This window comes from Rhinatrema bivittatum, chromosome 7, assembly GCF_901001135.1.
Source record: "Rhinatrema bivittatum chromosome 7, aRhiBiv1.1, whole genome shotgun sequence".
NCBI lineage: Eukaryota > Metazoa > Chordata > Amphibia > Gymnophiona > Rhinatrematidae > Rhinatrema > Rhinatrema bivittatum.
The window spans coordinates 201,060,450-201,079,253 of record NC_042621.1 but is presented as its reverse complement, the minus strand read 5'-3'; the positions used below and the strand labels follow the sequence as shown (position 1 = coordinate 201,079,253).

General features: G+C 42.7%; 1 protein-coding gene across 2 annotated transcripts in view; it reads right to left on the bottom strand.

Moving 5' to 3' along the window:
• The window catches only part of ANK3 (ankyrin 3), a 1,160,209-nt gene that overhangs the window by 447,607 nt on the left and 693,798 nt on the right, over positions 1-18,804 (bottom strand). For both annotated transcript variants that reach the window (XM_029609754.1, XM_029609755.1), the window contains one exon: positions 6,694-6,792. In XM_029609754.1, the coding sequence (XP_029465614.1) occupies positions 6,694-6,792 (99 nt within the window). The remainder of the gene's footprint in view (positions 1-6,693; positions 6,793-18,804) is intronic.

Genomic DNA, 18,804 nt, shown 5'->3' with positions numbered 1-18,804 from the left:
CTCCAGTGCCGGCCCCGCCCCAGGTGCGTGTGCGGACTGCCCGGCCCTTTAAAGAACCAAGGGCGGGTACCAGCGCCGCGGCACAGCCCGATGATGTCACCTGACTTTAGTATAAAAGCGAGGCCCTGTCCCCCAGGATCCCGCCATGGTGTAGTAAGCTTTCCTCCTGTGTTCCAAGTGTCTCCTTGTTCCAGTGTCTCCTTGTTCCAGCGTCTCCTAGTTCCTGAGTCTCTGTGTGTTCCTGTATCCTTACTCAGGTAGTACCTCCTCGGACTGATCTCTGGTACTGACCTCTGCCTGCCTGACCATTCTCTTCGTTTGCTGCCTGGAACCGACCCTCGCTTGCCTTGACTACACTCGGACTGACCTTGGTATTTGACCCTACTTTGGCTGACCACTTCTGGTTAGCCAAAGCAGGGGTCTGAACCCTGCTCTGACCCTTGCGCTTCATTCAGACACTCTCTTCTGGCCTACTGTGGCTACCAGAGCAACCTGCTTGGAATCCACCCATGGCCTTCACCTGACAAGACCCCCAGGTGCTGCCTGCCTTGCCCGGAGGACCTTCCTGAACTGTTACCTCCCTGAGGTCTCCAGAGCTTCCAGTTCGGGTCTGGTCCATTCCCTCTGCATCAGCCGCGCACCCTTGCCCATGGTGTACACACCTCTCCGCTACCTCTCCGGGAGACCATCTGAGGCCCACCTAAGTCCAGGCGGTCCAGGTACCCAAGGGCTCAACCTGTGGAAACCCTGGACTGTTATTGGTGAAGCTCCAGCTAGCCTGTCTCCTCGTGTGCTCCACCTCCTGGTGGCAGGTGCTCTCTGGGTCCGATCAGAGGGCCGCACCAATCCTGCACCAGGCCAAGGGTCCACCTCCAGCGCAACATAAATTGTGAATTCAAAAGCAGAGGAACTTATGTTCACAGTAGCAAAACTTATTAGAGTGGTGAACTGCAGACTGCTGAAGCTCCCAACAACTATGAGGTTAATAATACTCTTTAGGACTCCTGTTACAATTTTAAACATTTATGCATTTTAAAAAATGTATTGAAATCACAGGGTTTTAGATTTTTTATTTTTTTTGCTTTTCTATAACATTATATTAATTAATTTTTTATAGCATCACATAAGAAGGGTGAAACAAACATTCCCGTAGTGCATTTAAGAATATACAGTTAGGAGAACAAAATACCCATACATAATTACTAATTTATACAATGCAGACAACTAAGCAACTAGCAAGTTATAAGAAAAAATGTAAGGGGAGGAGAACAGAGTCAAAGGAGAATCAAAGAAAACAAAAATTTAAAGAAATGGCTTAACATGAATTCCAGATCTGCTCTAATTATTAAAGCTGGTACATCAGATTATCAAAGGGGAGATGTAGAAGATGTTAATTTTTTTTTTTTAAATAAGAATTTCAATTGTTCTGGAGTGAAAAAAAATGTATGTATTATTACTATAATTAACCAGACATTTACACAGATATCTCAGGAGAAATGAAGCACCTAATGAAATAACCTCTGACCTCAAAGATAAAAATACTTTCCCTTCTCTCTTGTGTAATTCTAGAAAGATCAGGAAAGATTTTTAAGGCATGATCATTAAATAATGAGCTAATATTCTGAAAATACAATTCCATAACCTTACTATCATCCAAATTTAACTGTGTAGAATTAGACAAAAAGGAAAATGTATTAATCGAGGGAAATGATCTAATTCAAAATGTAGTATATCCAGAAAGTATTTTCTTAACTTCAAGGAGGAAATCTCGCCCATATTCTTAGGAAAGTTCAAGAAGCGAAGGTTCAAATCTTAGCATGATTTTCTAAAGACTCAAGTCTCCTGGAATAATCCACGCACTCCTCTGCAACTACAGAATGGAATCCTTTGATTTCTTTAATGTCTCCTTCTAGTGTAATAATCTTGTTAGCATGGATTTTTAGATGACCTTCGTGTTGGCACACCAAGGGCTCTAAATTTTGGGACATTAAATCAATCTTACTAACACACTCCTTCAGGGACTTCCCAAATCCAGCAACCAGCTCCCATAGGGTATTCAATGTTACAACCACCGGTTTGGCTAAGGCAGCAGGGAGCTCAGCAGGAGTAGAAGATCTTCTCACCTGAAAAGATGAGTCCCGTTGAAAACTCAGGCTGTCGTCATTGGATTCCACTGCAGGGGGAACAACCTTCAGCAGCAAGAAGTAATAGAAACTCTCCGGTGACAGCTCTCTCAGCTTCCCCCCCCCCCCCCCCACTTCCATGGCCGCTGGAAACTACTGGGATGCTCGCACCTCACTGGCCACCCCCCTCCACAGTAGTCGCACTGATGACATCACTTGTGTGTACTGTAGTTGGCTCTAGTGCGGAGTCACGTCTCTGGGCCAGGGGGTAGTCGATGGTCTAATGGACTGAGGGAGACCTCCTCCCCAGGATGATCGGGCACTCCTTTGCCCAAACCTTTAATGTGGACTTCATCCCCCATATCGGCAGATCACAGAGGCATGAATCGGGTTATTGGCTGTTGTTCTGGAACGAAGGTGGGTTCTGAGGTTTAGGAGGCATATCAAAGGAAAATCAGGGAAACAGTGCAGAAGCCCTGAGCCGTGCCTCTATCATGTCGCCATCTTACTCCTCTCCCTGAGGGTGTGAGGTTCTTTGAAGATGTTTAGATGGTGGTTGTTTATTTGGAAACTTGCTCTTTTTTATTTGTAGTGAAACCACAACAAAACAATATTCCTACTTTTTAGCTCATCAGATAAACTTGTTGTGTGCAGGAACCATAGACAGATGAAAAGAACCCTTGGTTTCCTCATCAAAGTAATATACTAACTAGCAGGGAAGTTCAAAGAGATTTACCAAACAGTGGGTTAGATTTTACTCCTCCATGTCAGAGATTGAGATGGTGTTGCCTTAACCTTTTTCACCACTAGGCACTGTTTTAGGCTGTGGGATTTTTAGTTAGATTTCCTAAAGGCAGGAACTCTCTGTCTCCTGTTATTTGTTTTGCCACCTTATTCCAGAAGGGTTGTTTGTGTTACTGTTTGTGAGTCGGTCCTACTTCTGATTGCTCTTTTATTCCACTTTGGAGATTTCTATTGTGAGACCCTTGAGTAAACTATTCAGAGAGGATTGGGGCATCCCTGTGTGTGCTTAAATCAAGGGTAGGGAAGATTCTGGCAGCATTCGATCACTCCACCAGGGGATAGACTTGTTAGTGACCCAATTCAGAGGAGTTTCAATGTTAAAGAATCTGTCTTTTTGTACTATTTCCTCAGTTTTGAGGCAAGGAAGTTTTTTTTCTACCCTTTCCATCTCTTTTTGTGTTTTTTCTCTTTTTGTAAAAGACTATTTTTGTTCCACCAGGAACAGAATGTCCTTGGTACAAAGGAATCAGTTTCCATTCTGTTCTATCTTTAATGTAAGATGTGCCTGAGGCGTGAAGGCTACATCTGAAAAATGGAGTCCGGTCCCTTGCTACAGGGAAGGAGCCGAAGGTTTTAGAGAACTGCTTTCACTGCTGCACTTGAGAGTGCCCACTGGTACTGTCATAAGGAGATCTAAAATAGTTAAGAAGACTTTATGAAAGGATGAGTATTGGGACTTCTCTTCTAATAGGTAACTGGGACTTTATTCTTGGAATAAATTTGGAAAAAGGAAGGAGGCTTGAATTAGCTTCAATCTGAGTAATTGTCAAAAGAAGGAGATTAAGTGTTAAGGAAATTTGCTTCCAGAGACACTCAAAGACTTTACTAGAAGAGTGATATCACAAATCTTTCTTCTGCCTAATTATCCTTTGACTTTATATGAAATCTGATTTGAGTGTTATAAATATTCTTCAGTCATCTAATAAACTATCAGTAAAGAAGCTGGAAGCCACACTGCTTCTCAGTGTGATTTTTGGATGCAAAAGACTGTGACTAATATCAGTGTGATTTACAGAGGAGGAAAAGGGGCTTGTACTGGGTTTAACAAAAGGGTCTTGAAGTTATGCTTCCCTTCACAAGAAGCCCTGGAACTTGGATGTAAAAGCCACCAGTGGAAAACTGAGAGCAGAAAGGGTCCATCTCTCTTTCTATGTGCCCCTGAGTTCAGTCTATGAAAGCCTTCCCACCCAGAGGTTATATAGAAAATCAGCTTTCTTTAATGTACAACACAGTAAACATTAGAATTCACATGGACTGACATTTAGGATAAACACTGCCAAGTATGTTCTGTATTTCCTGCGTGTGAGCTCTGGACTGCATTTGAAGGCAGTATCACTATGTCAACAGCTCTATAATTAGAATCTAGATCTGCAGATATTTTTTAGAACTATGCTAAAAGAATTTAGTTGGCACTCATAAGGTATTTGAAGAACTTGCACCTAAGGAGCTTTATTAATGAATAGTCTGCCGGTGATAATTTGAAGCAAAAAATACCCAAATCTAAAGACAGCAGTACACACTTTTCAGTACACACTTTTTGAATGAGATTAAGTGGCTACTGTGTTAGTCCACTGGTATATGTAGAATTAAAGGTCAACAAACAAAGTGTTGAGGATACATTTTTGGTGGCATGACTTCATACCTTTGTGATAAGCTTTTAAGAGCTTTTCAGGGCTCAGTTCTTGAAAGCTAGTCACACATATATTGTTAATCTAATAAAAAAGACAAAACCTACAATGTAATCGAAGCAGCATTATTTCCATCCTGTAAAATTCTGATCATGCCTTAAAACATACTATCCAGCAATTGGAAGGAAGACAAGTTGGAACACCTCAAATGTTAGGACATTTGAAACTGGATACAAATTTCAGGCATCTGCCCATTGGGTCTTATTCCAGTGTACAGCCCCTTGCTTAACCAGAAGAAGTGCTCAATTGAATTCCCCTTCTACTTTTAACTCCATTTCCCAGGCTTCTGAAGTTCTCAAGCATGAGAACCAGATCAGAGTAGCACAAATGTTTGTGAAACTTAAAAAAAATCAAACAAACAAACAAAAACAAAACAACATTTTAAAGGATGTAGCCCAGATTCTGCATTTGCGTGTCGGACAGTGTTCACAACCCTTGAATGGAAGGCCCAGACATCGCCACCAAATGGCCTAGATGACCTAAGACTGCACTTAAGTAATCACTCTCCTTTGGGTAGAAGGTTAAGAGGTATCTGTTAGGGGTGTGCATTCATTTTTGCCGTATTGGCGATCCGCAACGTATACTGCACTATTTGTAGTATTCGTGGGGAAGCGAAACGTATAGCGATTCCCCACGAATACACGAATATTCACCGAATTATATGGCCACCTAAATAAAAATTTAAACAACCCCCCACAAGACTTACCAAAACTCCCTGGTGTTCCAGCGGGGGGTCCGGCAGCCATCCCCTTCACTCACACCCTCGGTGCCGGGTTCATCATGGCGCCGATAGCCTTTGTCACAGGGGCTACTGGTGCCATTGGTCAGCCCCTGTCACATGGCCATCGGCGCCATCTTGTGCTCCTACCATATGACAGGGGCTGACCAATGGCACCGGTAGCCCCTGTGACATAGTCTGGGCAAAGGCTATCGGCGCCATTTTGAGTCCTGGCATCGGATGGCCGGAGTGCAGGAGGTCACTCCGGGACCCCCGTTGGACCCCCAGGGATGTTTGGCCAGCTTGGGAGGGCCTCCTGACCCCCACAAGACTTGCCAAAAGTCCAGCGGGGGTCCTGGAGCGACCTCCTGCACTCCGGCCGACCGATGCCAGGACTCAAAATGGCGCCGATAGCCTTTGCCCATACTATGTCACAGGGGCTACCGGTGCCATTGGTCAGCCCCTGTCACATGGTAGGAGCACAAGATGGTGCAGGTGACCATGTGACAGGGGCTGACCAAAGGCACCGGTAGCCCCTGTGACACAGGCTATCGGCGCCATGATGAAACCGGCACAGAGGGTGTGAGAGTGCAGGGGATGGCTTTTGGACTCCCCGCTGGACCACCAGGGAGTTTTGGTAAGTCTTGGGGGAGTCAGGAGAGTGGCAGGTTGTAGTTAATTTTAATTTTAGCTGGGACACGAATATAAATCGCCGTATGAACGCATCGGGGCGCCATACGGCTGAATGCAACGCATTTGCTCCCTGACGAATCCGAATCACGAATGCAACATATGGCGTCCCTCTGCACATCCCTAGTATCTGTATCTCTCATCTGAAGAACTGTTATTCTTAATGCTCAGGAAGTGATGGGGAAAAATAACCAATTCTTGTGAAATAGTCCAAGGCATCTCAGCTTCAAGCCTTTGTGATCATGGTGGCCAGCTGAGCTGAAGCAAATTTGATTGGACTAGAAGACTGGCCAGAAAAGCAACGTAAAATTAATATTTTTCAAATATATATTTTTTTCTCTTCTAAAAAGCATAGTCCAAATGGTTTATGCACGATAACTGCCGTTTGAGTTGGGAATCAGACTACAGAATAAAATCAGTAGGCGAGCATCTAGTGGTACAGCAAGCAACACAGACGGGCTACTCTTAACTTGATTTGTGGATGCCAGAAAAAGCAGTGTTATCTATGGCCATAACTGGAACAAAATGGTACCTTGCAAAATCAGGAGTTGCAACTCTCACCAAAAAAGCGCCATCACATTTCTTTATAACTGTGCCTACCCAGATTCCAAATTGCAAACATCTACAATGCCTTAATATTATATGTTTGAAATAAAACTTTAAGGCTTACCTCTGTAGCCAGGCTTTGACTTGCACCATTATCAAGCAAATATTTGACAACTTCAAGGTGATTTTCTTGTGCTGCCATGTACAATGGTGTGAAGCCATTCTGCAAAATAAATGAAATGTTCCCTTACCATTTTCACAGTACAAAGACTATCTTTTAGTTTCAACAAGAAAAATACATTCAACAAAATACTTTTTTTCATTTGCCAAAGAATAGATTTTGCTCAAATATATCCTGAATATTAGAAATTTGCCACGGCAGTGTTTGGGAACTATTTTAAAAAAGCTCTGATGCACCAGCCCCTGCTAACCTGGAGATAGAAAGCAGGATAACCCATTGCTCAGGGCTAAGCCTAAGGGTTTAACTGTGTCAAAACAATAGTTTCAGAATTTTTTTTCTCCAGATAAGATTTACTTAACATCAGTGTCCTGATGTCTGAATGTTTACAATCTGTACAGCTGATGTGGATTTTAGTTATTTATAGTTCAACCTCAGTGAATCAAAATGTTGGTGAAGCTGAGATAGACCCTGACAATATGTAGCACTAAAATATAGTGCTATACACCTTTGAAAAGAGAATCTGGAACTTGTTTCTGAGTGCTCTGCTCCCACTTGTCTGCTAATGCCCCCATGGTACCCATCAGGCAGCCCTGGAGCAGCAGAATGAGTTCTGGGTTGGTGGTGGGGGTGGGGGGGGGGCAAGCCAATCAATCAAGCTCTGCCCCCAGCTTCGCCTCTCACTGCCAATTGCTTAACTTATCTTTATAGTTAAATGTCATTTCCCTTCCACACATTTTTTTGCAGCAAAAAAAAAAAAAAAGCAAGCTTTCAAGAATTTGGCAAACCAATCGTCATGAGTACTGTACGATGACTCCCAGTAGTAAAATGCTCTTTACCCCAGCTAAGCATTCTGTCCTTCATATAACCAGAATATCCTCTGCTCCTTCTTCATAACCTCAAGTAACCTGAAATAAATTCTTTCCCTCCCTTTCTTTTATTCTTTTGCATTCAATACCCTTCCCCCATTTACCCTCTTCCACATCTCTAATGCCGAGTTACGTTTTTCATCTCTACCTCCTAACTTACCCCCTTTGTTCCAACCCTGCACTTTCTCCCTCCTCCTCATAAAACTGTTCCCTTTACCGCTTTGAAGCATGATGGTGCTACTCTCCTGCTGCCAACGGCACCTCTCAGAGCCTAGGCAGCCTCATGTGCCTCCAGACACAGCACTGAGAGATCCTTACAAACTCCAGCACCTCTAACTTTCCAACGCAGACATGTCTTCACATCTTCTTGGACCGGGGATTACAGTTCACGGCCTGCTTTTGGAAAAGCTTGTGCACGGAGTTTGGAATTACCTTAGATTTCACTTCGGCTTACCACCTCCAGAGCAACAGACAAACGGAGTGGATAAATCAGAATCTCAAGGCCTTCCTATGAGCCTATGTGTACCAGCGGCAGGATGACTGGGCATCCCTACTCCCATGGGCTAAGTTCTGCTCCACCAGGTCATTGCCCTTCTATGTAGTGTTTGGACATCATTCTCATATACCTAAGCTTGTTCCAGTTTCCATCAACTGTCCTGCAGTGAACGTAATGGGACATGAACTCCACAGGATCTCTGGCAGAAGATACACCGCCTCCAGGAACAAGCGGTGAAGAGTTTCAAGAAGCAGGCAGGCAAGAAATGACACCCAGCACCCCAACTCCAGGCAGGGGACTTGGTATGGCTCAGCATGAAGAACCTACTCTTAAAAATGTCCTTGTTGAAATTTGCACCCAAATTTGTAGGTCCATTCCCTATTGTGTGGCAGCTGGAACCAGAGGCCTACAAGCTATAGTTACCCTTGTCTCTATAGATCCATGAAGTCTTCAACATATCCTTCTGAATCCCACAATCCTCTTATGGCCAGGCAGACCAACCCTCCAGTCCACTGAAGACTCCGCAGAAGAAGATACCCAATATGAAGTCCAGGAAATCTTGGATTCCCGGAAGGTCAGGAATCAAATTCAATATTTACTCTCCTCAAAAAACTATGGTCCTGATGAGAATTCTTGGGAGACAGCCTCCAATCTGCAATCCCCACAACTACTAATAGACTTCCCTAGGAAACTGAAGCCCAGAAGATGGGGGAGGGGGCTTTGGATGGGGGTACTGTTACATTTGGTGGCTCACGGGATGGACCCACAAGCTGCCCCACTTACCCTGGGGCCGCCGGCAGGTCTTCGCAGCCAGAACACAGTCAGCTTCTAGGCCCTGTCGAGCACGATTCGGGACATCAACAAGTACCTCTCCTCTGGCCCCCTATAGGTGTGCATGTGCTTGACAGTCAGCCAATTAAAGGGCCCGAGGCAGGAGCTCAGCCACGGTGCCCTTTGATGACATCACAGGCCCTACAGTATAAAAGGTTCGCTCTGAGAAACAATAGATGCCTGAGCAATGGGATTCCTGCTATGAGCAGTGTGTATTGCTCCTGTGTTACTAATTGTCTTCTGTTCAAGCTTGTTCCTGTGTTTCTGTTCCAGCCTTGCCTTTCCCAGCCTGCCTTGCATAACCTGTCCCATCCAGCTTTGCTTTGCCCATCTTGCCATGTCTAACCTGCCTCACTCAGCCTTGCAATATCCAACCTGTCTTGTCCAGCTTGTTGTCTTGTCCCAGTCTTATCCAATGTCCCCTGCTTGTCTTTGTCCTTCTCTGGCCTGATCTTCCACTAATGACCTGTTGCCTTGGACCTGACCTTAAGAACATTAAGACTTGCCATACTGGGTCAGACCATCAGATCAAAGGTCCATCAAGCCCAGTTGACTGTTCCCAACAGTAGCCAATCCAGGTCACAAGTACCTGGCAGGATTCCAAAGGGAAGACAGATTCTATGCTCCTATCCCAGGGATAAGCAATGGATTTCTGCAACTCCACCTTAATAATGAACATAAGATATGCCATACTGGATCAGACCAAGGGTCCATCAAGCCCAGTATCCTGTTTCCAACAGTGGCCAATCCAAGTCACAAGTATCTGGCAAGAACCTAAATATTAGATAAATCTCAAGCTACTATTGCTTATTAATTACCATAATAGCAGTTTATGGATTTTTCCTCTAGAACTTATCCAAACCTTTTTAAAACCCAGTTACACTAACTGCTGTAACTACATCCTCTGGCAATGAATTCCAGAGCTTAACTATGCCTAAGTGAAAATGAATTTTCTTCGATTTGTTTTAAATGAGCTACTGCATAAATTCATGGAATGCCCCCTGGTACTTCTATTATCTGAGAGAATAAATAACCGATTTACATTAACTTGATCAGGTCCTTTCATGATTTTGCAGATTTCTATCATATCCCCCCTCAGTCATCTCTTCTCTAAACTGAACAGCCCTAACTTCTTTAGTCTTTCCTCATAGGGCAGCCGTTCCATGCCCCTTATCATTTTGGTCGCGCTTCTCTGCACTTTCTCCAGTGCTGTTATATCCTTTTTGAGATGCGGTAACCAGAATTGCACGCAGTATTCAAGGTGTGGTCTCACCATGGAGCGATACAGAGGCATTATGACATCCTCTGTTTTATTTGCCATTCCCTTCCTAATAACTCCTAAGATTCTGTTTGCTTTCTGATCACCACAGCACACTGAGCCAATGATTTCAATGTATTATCCACCATGATGCCTAAATCTCTTTCGTGGGTGGTATTTCCTAAGATAGAACCTAACATTGTGCAACTACAGCAAGGGTTGTTTTTCCTATATACATCACTTTGCACTTGTCCACGTTAAACTTCATCTGCATTTGGAAGCCCAATCTTCCAGTCTAACAAGGTCCTCCTGCAATTCATCACAATCTGCTTGAGATTTAACTATTCTGCATAATTTAGTGTCATCTGCAAATTTGATCACCTCACTCCACATCATTTATAAATATATTAAAAAGAACTGGTCCAAGTACAGATCGCTGAGGCACTCCACTGTTTATCTTTTTCCAGTGTGAAAACTAACCATTTAATCCTACTCTCTGTTTCCTGTCTTTTAACCAACTTGCAATCCACAAAAGGACATTGTCTTCTATCCCATGACTTTTTAGTTTTCCTAGAAGCCTCTAATGTGGGACTTTGTCGAACGCCTTCTGAAAATCCAAATTTACCACATCTACTGGTTCCCTCCTTCAAAAAATGTAGGAGATTTGGGTAAATCCATGTTGGCTGTGTCCCATCAAATTATGTCTATCTAAATGTTTTGTGATTTTAATCTTTATAACAGTTTCCACGATTTTTCCTGGCACTGAAGTCAGGCTCGTCGGTCTATAGTTTCCCGGATCACCCCTGGATCCCTGTTTAAATATAGAGGTTACATTGGCCATCTTCTAATCTTCAGGTACATCGGATGATTTTAATGATAGGTTACAAATTAATTGAAATAGGTCTGAAATTTCATTTTTTAGTTCTTTCAGAACCCTGGGGTGTATACCATCCAGTTCAGGTGATTTACTACTCTTCAGTTTGTCAATCAGGCCTACCACATCTTCCAGGTTACCATGATTTGGTTCAGTTGATCTGAATCATCACCCATGAAAACCTTCTCTAGAATGCGTATCTTTCCAACATTCTCTTTAGTAAACACCGAAGCAAAGAAATCATTTAATCTTTCCACGATGGCCTTATCTTCTCTAAGTGCCTCTTTAACCCCTTGATCATCCAACGGTCTGACTGACTCCCTTGCAGGCTTTCTGCTTTGGATATATTTTAAAAAGTTTTTATTGTGAGTTTTTGCCTCTATGGCCAACTTCTTTTCAAATTCTCACTTAGCCTGTCTTATCACTGTCTTGCATTTAACTTGCCAGTGCTTATGCTTTATCCTATTTTCTTCTGATGGGTCCTTTTTCCAATTTTTGAATGAAGATCTTTTGGTTGAAGTAGCCTCTTTCACCTCACCTTTTAACCATGCCGGTAATCATTTTGCCTTCTGTCCATCTTTTCGTAATGCATGGAATACATCTGGTCTTGCTTCTAGGATGGTATTTTTCTAACAATGTCCATGCCTGTTGCACACTTTTTACCTTTATAGCTGCACCTTTTAGTTTTTTTCTAACAATTTTTCTCATTTTCTCAAATTTCCCTTTTGAGCGTATAGCACTAGAGCCATAGATTTACTTACTGTCCTCCTTTCAGTCATTAATTCAAATTTGATCATATTATGATCACTATTGCCAAGCAGCCCCACCACCATTATCTTTCTCACCAAATTCTGCATTCCACTTAGAATTAGATCTAAAATTGCTCCCTCTCACTTTGGTTCCTAAACCCATCGCTCCATAAAACTGTCTTTTATTCCATTCAGAAATGTTATGCCCTGATGTTTCACTTACCCAGTCCCATTGCTACTGCACTACCAGTTTGGTTTGCTTCCCTAATTTCTCTTAGCATTTCACTGTCCATCTCACAGTTTTGGCCAGGTGGACAGTAGTATACTCCTATCACTATTTTCTTCCCCAACACACAAGGGATTTCTACCCATAAAGATTCGACTCTGCATTTAGTCTCATGCAGGATCTATATCCTGTTGGTCTCTATGCCATCCCAGACAGAAAGCGCAACCCCGCCACCAAGATGCTCCTCTCTGACATTGCAATAAAATAGGTACCCCGGTATAGCACTATCCCATTGGTTATCTTCTTTCCACCATGTCTCTGAGATGCCAATTAAGTGTATGTTATCATTCATAGCTACACACTCTAATTCTCCTATCTTACTTCTTAGACTTTGGGCATTAGCATACAAATATTTCAAAGTGTGTTTTTGTTTGAATTTACATTTTGCTTTTCAATTGATAGGGATAAATTGGAATCTTTTAGCTCAGGTGAGTTTTTAATTATAGGCACTTGGAATACTTTTCTTATTATTGGAATGCCTAACTCTAATGCTTCATTAGTATCCTTTGAAGATACCTTTCTCCGAACCATGTACTGCTGAGCAACTGTTGCCTTTCACCTTTGTTTTAGTTTAAAAGCTGCTCTATCTCCTTTTTAAAGCTTAGTGTCAGCAGCCTGGTTCCACCCTGGCTAAGGTGGAGCCCATTCCTTAGGAAAAGACTCCCCCCTTCCCCAAAAGGTTCCCCAGTTCCTTACAAAATGGAATCCCTTTTCCTTGCACCATCGCCTCAACCATGCATTGAGACTCCAGAGCTCTGCCTGCCTCTGGGGACCTGCACGAGGAACAGGGAGCATTTCAGAGCATTCTACCCTGGAGGTTCTGGATTTAAGCTTTCTACCTAAGATCTTAAATAAGGGTTCCAGAACTTCCCTTCCACATTTTCCTATGTCTTGGTGCCCACATGTACTATGACAACCAGCTCTTCCCCAGCATTGTCTAAATCCTATCTAGCTGACTCATGAGGTCCGCCACATTTGCACCAGGTAGGCATGTTACCAGGCGATCCTCATGCCCACTGGCCACCCAGCTGTCTACATTCCTAATAATTGAATCACCAATTATGACAGCCGACCTAACCCTTCCCTCCTTGGCAGTAGCCCTGGGAGACACAACCTTTATGTGAGAGGACAATGCACCACCTGGAGAGCAGGTCCTTACTACAGGATCATTTCCTGCTGCAACAGGTTGATGCTCTCCGATCATGAGAACTTCCTCCTCCAAGGCAGCACCAGGGCTGCCAGACTGGAGTTGGGACTTGGCTCCCTTGACCCAGAAGGTTAATGGACTTTTCCTCCAGGAACTTGTCCAAACCTTTCTTAAAAATAGCTACACTAATAGCTTTCACCATATCCTCTGGCAATAAATTCCAGAGCTTAACTATGCATTCAGTAAAAATATATTTTATTTATTAGTTTTAAATGTATTACCTAGCAGCTTCATTGGGTGTCCTCTAGTTGTTCTAATTTAAAAGAGTATACAACTGCTTACTCATTCCATTCCCCTCATTTTATAAATCTCTATCATATCTCCCCTCAGCCATCTTTTCTCCAAGCTGAAGAGTCCTAACCTCTTTAGCCTTTCTTCATAGGGGAATCGTTCCATCCCCTTTATCATTTTGGTCGCCCTTCTCTGTAGCTTTCTAATTCTGCTATATCATTGTTAAGATGTGGTAACCAGAACTGCACAAAATACTCAAGATGAGGTCACACCATTGAGTGTTACCAAGGCATTATGATATTCTCTGTTTTATTCTCCATCCCTTTCCTAATAATCCCTAGTAATCCATTTGCTTTCATGGCTGCTGCATCTGCTGAACACTGAGGAGAAGATTTCAATTTGTGTTCAACTAGGACACTAAGATCCTCTTTCTGAGTGGTGACTCCTAATCTGGAACCTTGCATTGTGTAGCCATAATTTGGGTTACTCTTTCCTAAGTGTATCACTTCGCACTTGTCCACATTAAATTTCATTTCACATTTTTGTGCCCAATCTCCCAGTTTTGCAAGGTCCTCTTGCAATTTCTCAAAATCCTCTTGTGATTTAACAACTTTGAATAATTTTTTGAGATCGGCAAATTTGTTGTTCCCATTTCCAGGTAGTTTATAAATATATGAAAAAGCAATGGTCCTAGAACAGATCCCTGGCGCATTCCACTATTCACCTTTCTCCATCGGGAAAATTTACCATTTAGTCTTACTCTCTGTTTTCTATCGTTTATCCAATTGGTAATCAAAAATAGCACACTGCCCCCATCTCATGACTTTCATTTCCTAAGAAGTCTCTCATGTGGGACTTTATCAAATGCTTTCTAGAAATCTAGATACTCTTTATCAACTGGCTGTTGTTATTACGTGTGTTTTAGTGGATCCTTAGGTGCTGTGGAGATGACCATGCCCATGGGGAGGAGCCCCGTGAGGAGCCACAGCACTGGGCTAGACTCTTATACACAAAACACCGGAATTGAACTCTTTTATTATACAGCTTGAAGTAGCCACCAGGTGGCAGTAGTGAGTTGTAGTCTCAGGGACCTCGGCAGAGGGAGCCCTTCTCTCCTAGATGACATCAGGAGGTTCCGCAGCAAGGAGTTACTGTGGATGAGACAGATGAGAGATTAGAGTACTCACTCGGTGTTAGCTGTTATGGATGCGATTCCACCAGATAGTTGTCGTAGGTACAGGCACTGAGGCAGGGAGAGCAGGCCCTCGAGGAGAGAGTACCTGTTCCCTGAATGGCACCTGAAATAGAACAGAGGGCGCCCGAGGAGCAGGTACCCAAGTTAGTAGAAAAACCCCGAAGGGCAGAAGGAAAGCTTCCTGCAGGCAGCAGAGAAGCGGCAGAGTAGCGCAGATAGGAACAGGTCGAGTCTATTTGAGCCTTTGCCAACTCAATGAGCTAGCAATCTTGAGAAGTAGATATACCCAGATTGGCATGATGTCTGATGAGGGAACGCCCTCGAGGTTCGTGCCACTGGGCGTACTTAGACATGGGTTGTGCGCGCACGCACGCACGCACCTTGGCAGGTACCTGGGAGGAGCAATGGCATACGGCTGCACCATAGCCGTTCCGGGGACGCCAGAGAGGTCAGCTTGATGATGTTGTGGTAGCCATTTTGCCCAGGTAAGCAGAAGGAGCCGAGATAAGGGTGCAACAAGCGGGGCGAAGCCATCGAAGCCGACGGACGCAACACTGGCTCATCTTTAACCACATGTTTATTTATGCCCTCAAATTAATGTAGCAAATTTGTGATGCAAAATTTCCCTTGGCTAAATCCATGTTGGATTTTCCCATTAAACTATGCCTATCTATGTGTTCAGCAATTTTGATCTTTATAATTTCTAATGGCACAATTGTCAGACTCTCTAGTTTGTAGTTTCCTGAATCACCCCTTGATCTCTTTTTTTCCAAATTGCTGTTACATTGGCAACCCTCCAGTCTTCAGGTACCCTAGACAATGTTAATGATAGTTTACAAATTTCCAGTAGCAGGTTTGCAATCTCATTTCTCAGTTCTTTCAGCACTCTTGGATGTATACCATCTGGTCCAGGTGATTTGCTATTTTTTAGTTTGTCAATTTTCCTAGTACATCTTCAAGGTTCACTGAGATTTGTTTCATTTCCTCTGTATTATCATCTTTCAATATCATTTCTGGTATGGGTATCTCTCTTGCTTCTTCTTCAGTGAAGACCAAAGCAAAGAATTAATTTAGTCTATCTGTTAAGGCTGTCTCATTTCTAAGTGCCCCCTTTACCCCTTGATCATCTAATGATTCAACTGAATCCCTTGCAGGCTTTTTACCTCAAATGTACCTGAAAACGTTTTTATTATGAGTTTTTCCTTCCACGGCAAGCTTTTTTTCAAATTCTCTCTTTGCCTACCTTATTATTTATTTATTTTATTTATTTAAATGATTTATATACCGGAGGTTCCTGTATAATATACATATCACCCCGGTTCACAAGGAACAATAACTGTCGCTACATTTAGCGACATTTATTAATGCTTTGCATCTAACTTACCAGTACTTATGCTGTTTCCTTCACTCGGATCCCTTTTTCATTTCTTGAAAAATGTTCTTTTAGCTATTATAGTCTCCCTCACCTCACTTTTTAACCATGCCAATAGATGCTTAACCTTCCATTCACTTTTTTTAATACGTGGAATACATCCGGTTTGGGCTTCTAAGATGGTAGCATGATTTGTCATTACAGGTGGAATATAAATATTACTTAAAATATATACATAAATAAATAAACAAGCATCATCCATGCCTGAGCTAAACTCTTAACCTTTGCAGTCAGTCATTTCACTTTTTTCCTAACCATTTTCCTCATTTTATCATAGTCACCTTTTTGAAAATTATATGCTGTTGCAGTAGATTTCTTTATTGCTCTCCCTCCAATTATTAAGTCAAATTTGATCATGTTGTGATTGCTATTGCCAAGTTGCTCTACCGCTGATACCTCTCACATCAAATCCTTTGTTCCACTAAGGACTAGATCTAAAATAGTTTCCCTATGAAGTAGTCTAAAATAGTTTCTCCATGAAGTAGTCATTTATTTCATCTAGGAACTTGACCTCTCTAGCATGTCCTGATGTAACATTCACCCAGGTAATACTGAGGTAATTGAAATTACTCATTATTACTGTGCTGCTGATTTTGTTAGCTTTCCTAATTCAGCATTTCATTGTCTGTCTGTTCATTCTGGACAGGTGTATGATAATACAATCCCACTACTATTTTATTCCTGTTTTCAGCTGGAATTTCTATCAATAAAGATTCAGCATTGCATTTTGTTTCCTACAGAACTTTTATCCTGTTTGACTCAATGCCCTCTTTAACATATATTACCATCAGTCCACCAATTTGATCCATCCTATCATTTCAATATAATTTATACCTTTGGCATCACAGTGTCCCATTGGTTATCTTCCTTCCATCAGGTCTCTGAAATGCCAATTATATATCTACCATTTCATTCACTGCTATACACTCTAAGTCTTCCATCTTACTTTTGACTTCTAGCATTTATAGGCAGACATTTCAAAGTATCTTATTTTATTTGTATTAACAACCTGCTTAACAATTGACTGGGTTAATTTGGAATCTTTCTGCTGTGTAGTTAAAGGTACCTAGTCTATTTTGCATTTATTGTAACCTCTCTACTAGGATGCTCTAATTTCCCTGTTGTCTTAGTATCCTTCAAAGATACATCATTCTGAACCATGTGCTTTTAAGCGACTGTCAGCTTTCAACCATCATCTAGTTTAAAAGCTGCTTACCTGCCACCTGGACCTGACTATGCTTGCTGTGGACCTGACCATGCTTGTCTGTTGCCTGCTCCAATCTTGGCCTGTCTCTGGCTTCATCAGTCTGCTGCCTGTCCTGACTCTGGCGTGCCCTCAGACTCCTGCTCTGTTGACCATCCTAGGGACCCACCTAAGCCCTGCCAGGCAGCAGAACCCAAAGGATCAATCTGTGGGGAAGGTAGCTGGTATAGGTGATGTTCCAGCCTGTCTCAATTCAAAGTGCAATCACTAGCTGTCAGTGTAGGCCTCTTAGGTTCGCCTATGAGGCAACATCAACTATGCTACAGCACCAAGGGCTCACTTTCACTCATCCCAGACACAATCCATGAAAAATTAGATTTCAAACCATGGATAACTGCCTGCGCTTACACTTTTCACATTCAAGAAATTTTCTCTCTTCATATGACAAACTCTTAAGTACAGGAAAGATATATCAATACCCTAGTCCTGTCAGGGACCACACAAAAATAAGAAAGTCTCATGTTCTGCTTTTAGGTATGATTCAGATCACACATGTGGCATCCGTATGGGGTAGCCACTAGATGTCCCTAGTAGCCCACAAATCATCTTACAGGAATACCACAATTCAGCTCCTCCCCTAGAAAGCTTGATTGGGTGGCCTATCTGTTATAAGTAGGGGCTAAGGCTAAAACAGGCATGGCATTTGAGTTTAGATATAGAAGAGTGAGGAGCTCTTGTAGTTTTGTTCCAGAGTGAGGCCTACCACTTCACTAAGTATTTTTAGGAGGCTATTTCTTTCTGTGTACCCCACGCCAGATTGGAAACACCTCCATTTAGTGTGAAAGACTTTGTTACTATGTTTTCCTCTTTTTGAGGATTTCTCCTGGTGATAGCCTTTCCCCGGATTCGGAGGCCAGGAAACTGAAGACCCACAAGTATCCTTTTAGGTTAAAGAAGGACTGCAGTGACAGTGTCACCCCATAAGGTTTCGGACAGTTTAGTAGAATCATTCTCTTTTTTTGATGAAAGGAGGTATTTTTGTCACCCCCTCCTCTCATTTGAGGATTGGGCAGTAATGCTTGATCTCTGGCCACAACAGACCTTCTTCTCTGGATGGTCACAAGAAAAAGAGTGAAGAAGTCGGAAATCCCCTGGGACACAGGTACAGGCTAGGAACTATTTCAAATCAATTGGTGGGCTCAAGTAGGACTGCATATTTCTAAAGGGGGTCCCTGTGCAGAATAAGATTACCCTAGAGACTGGGCCCTCTTACACACTCACTGCAGGAGTGCTAGGAATCACCAGAGGAACCAGAGTCAGCGGAAGTTCGCAGAGCAAGATATAAATCCAGCTGTACATTCAGGTATTTATTCAAGTTGGACATTGATTACATTTTTGAAACAATCAGTAAACTATTTTATTTGA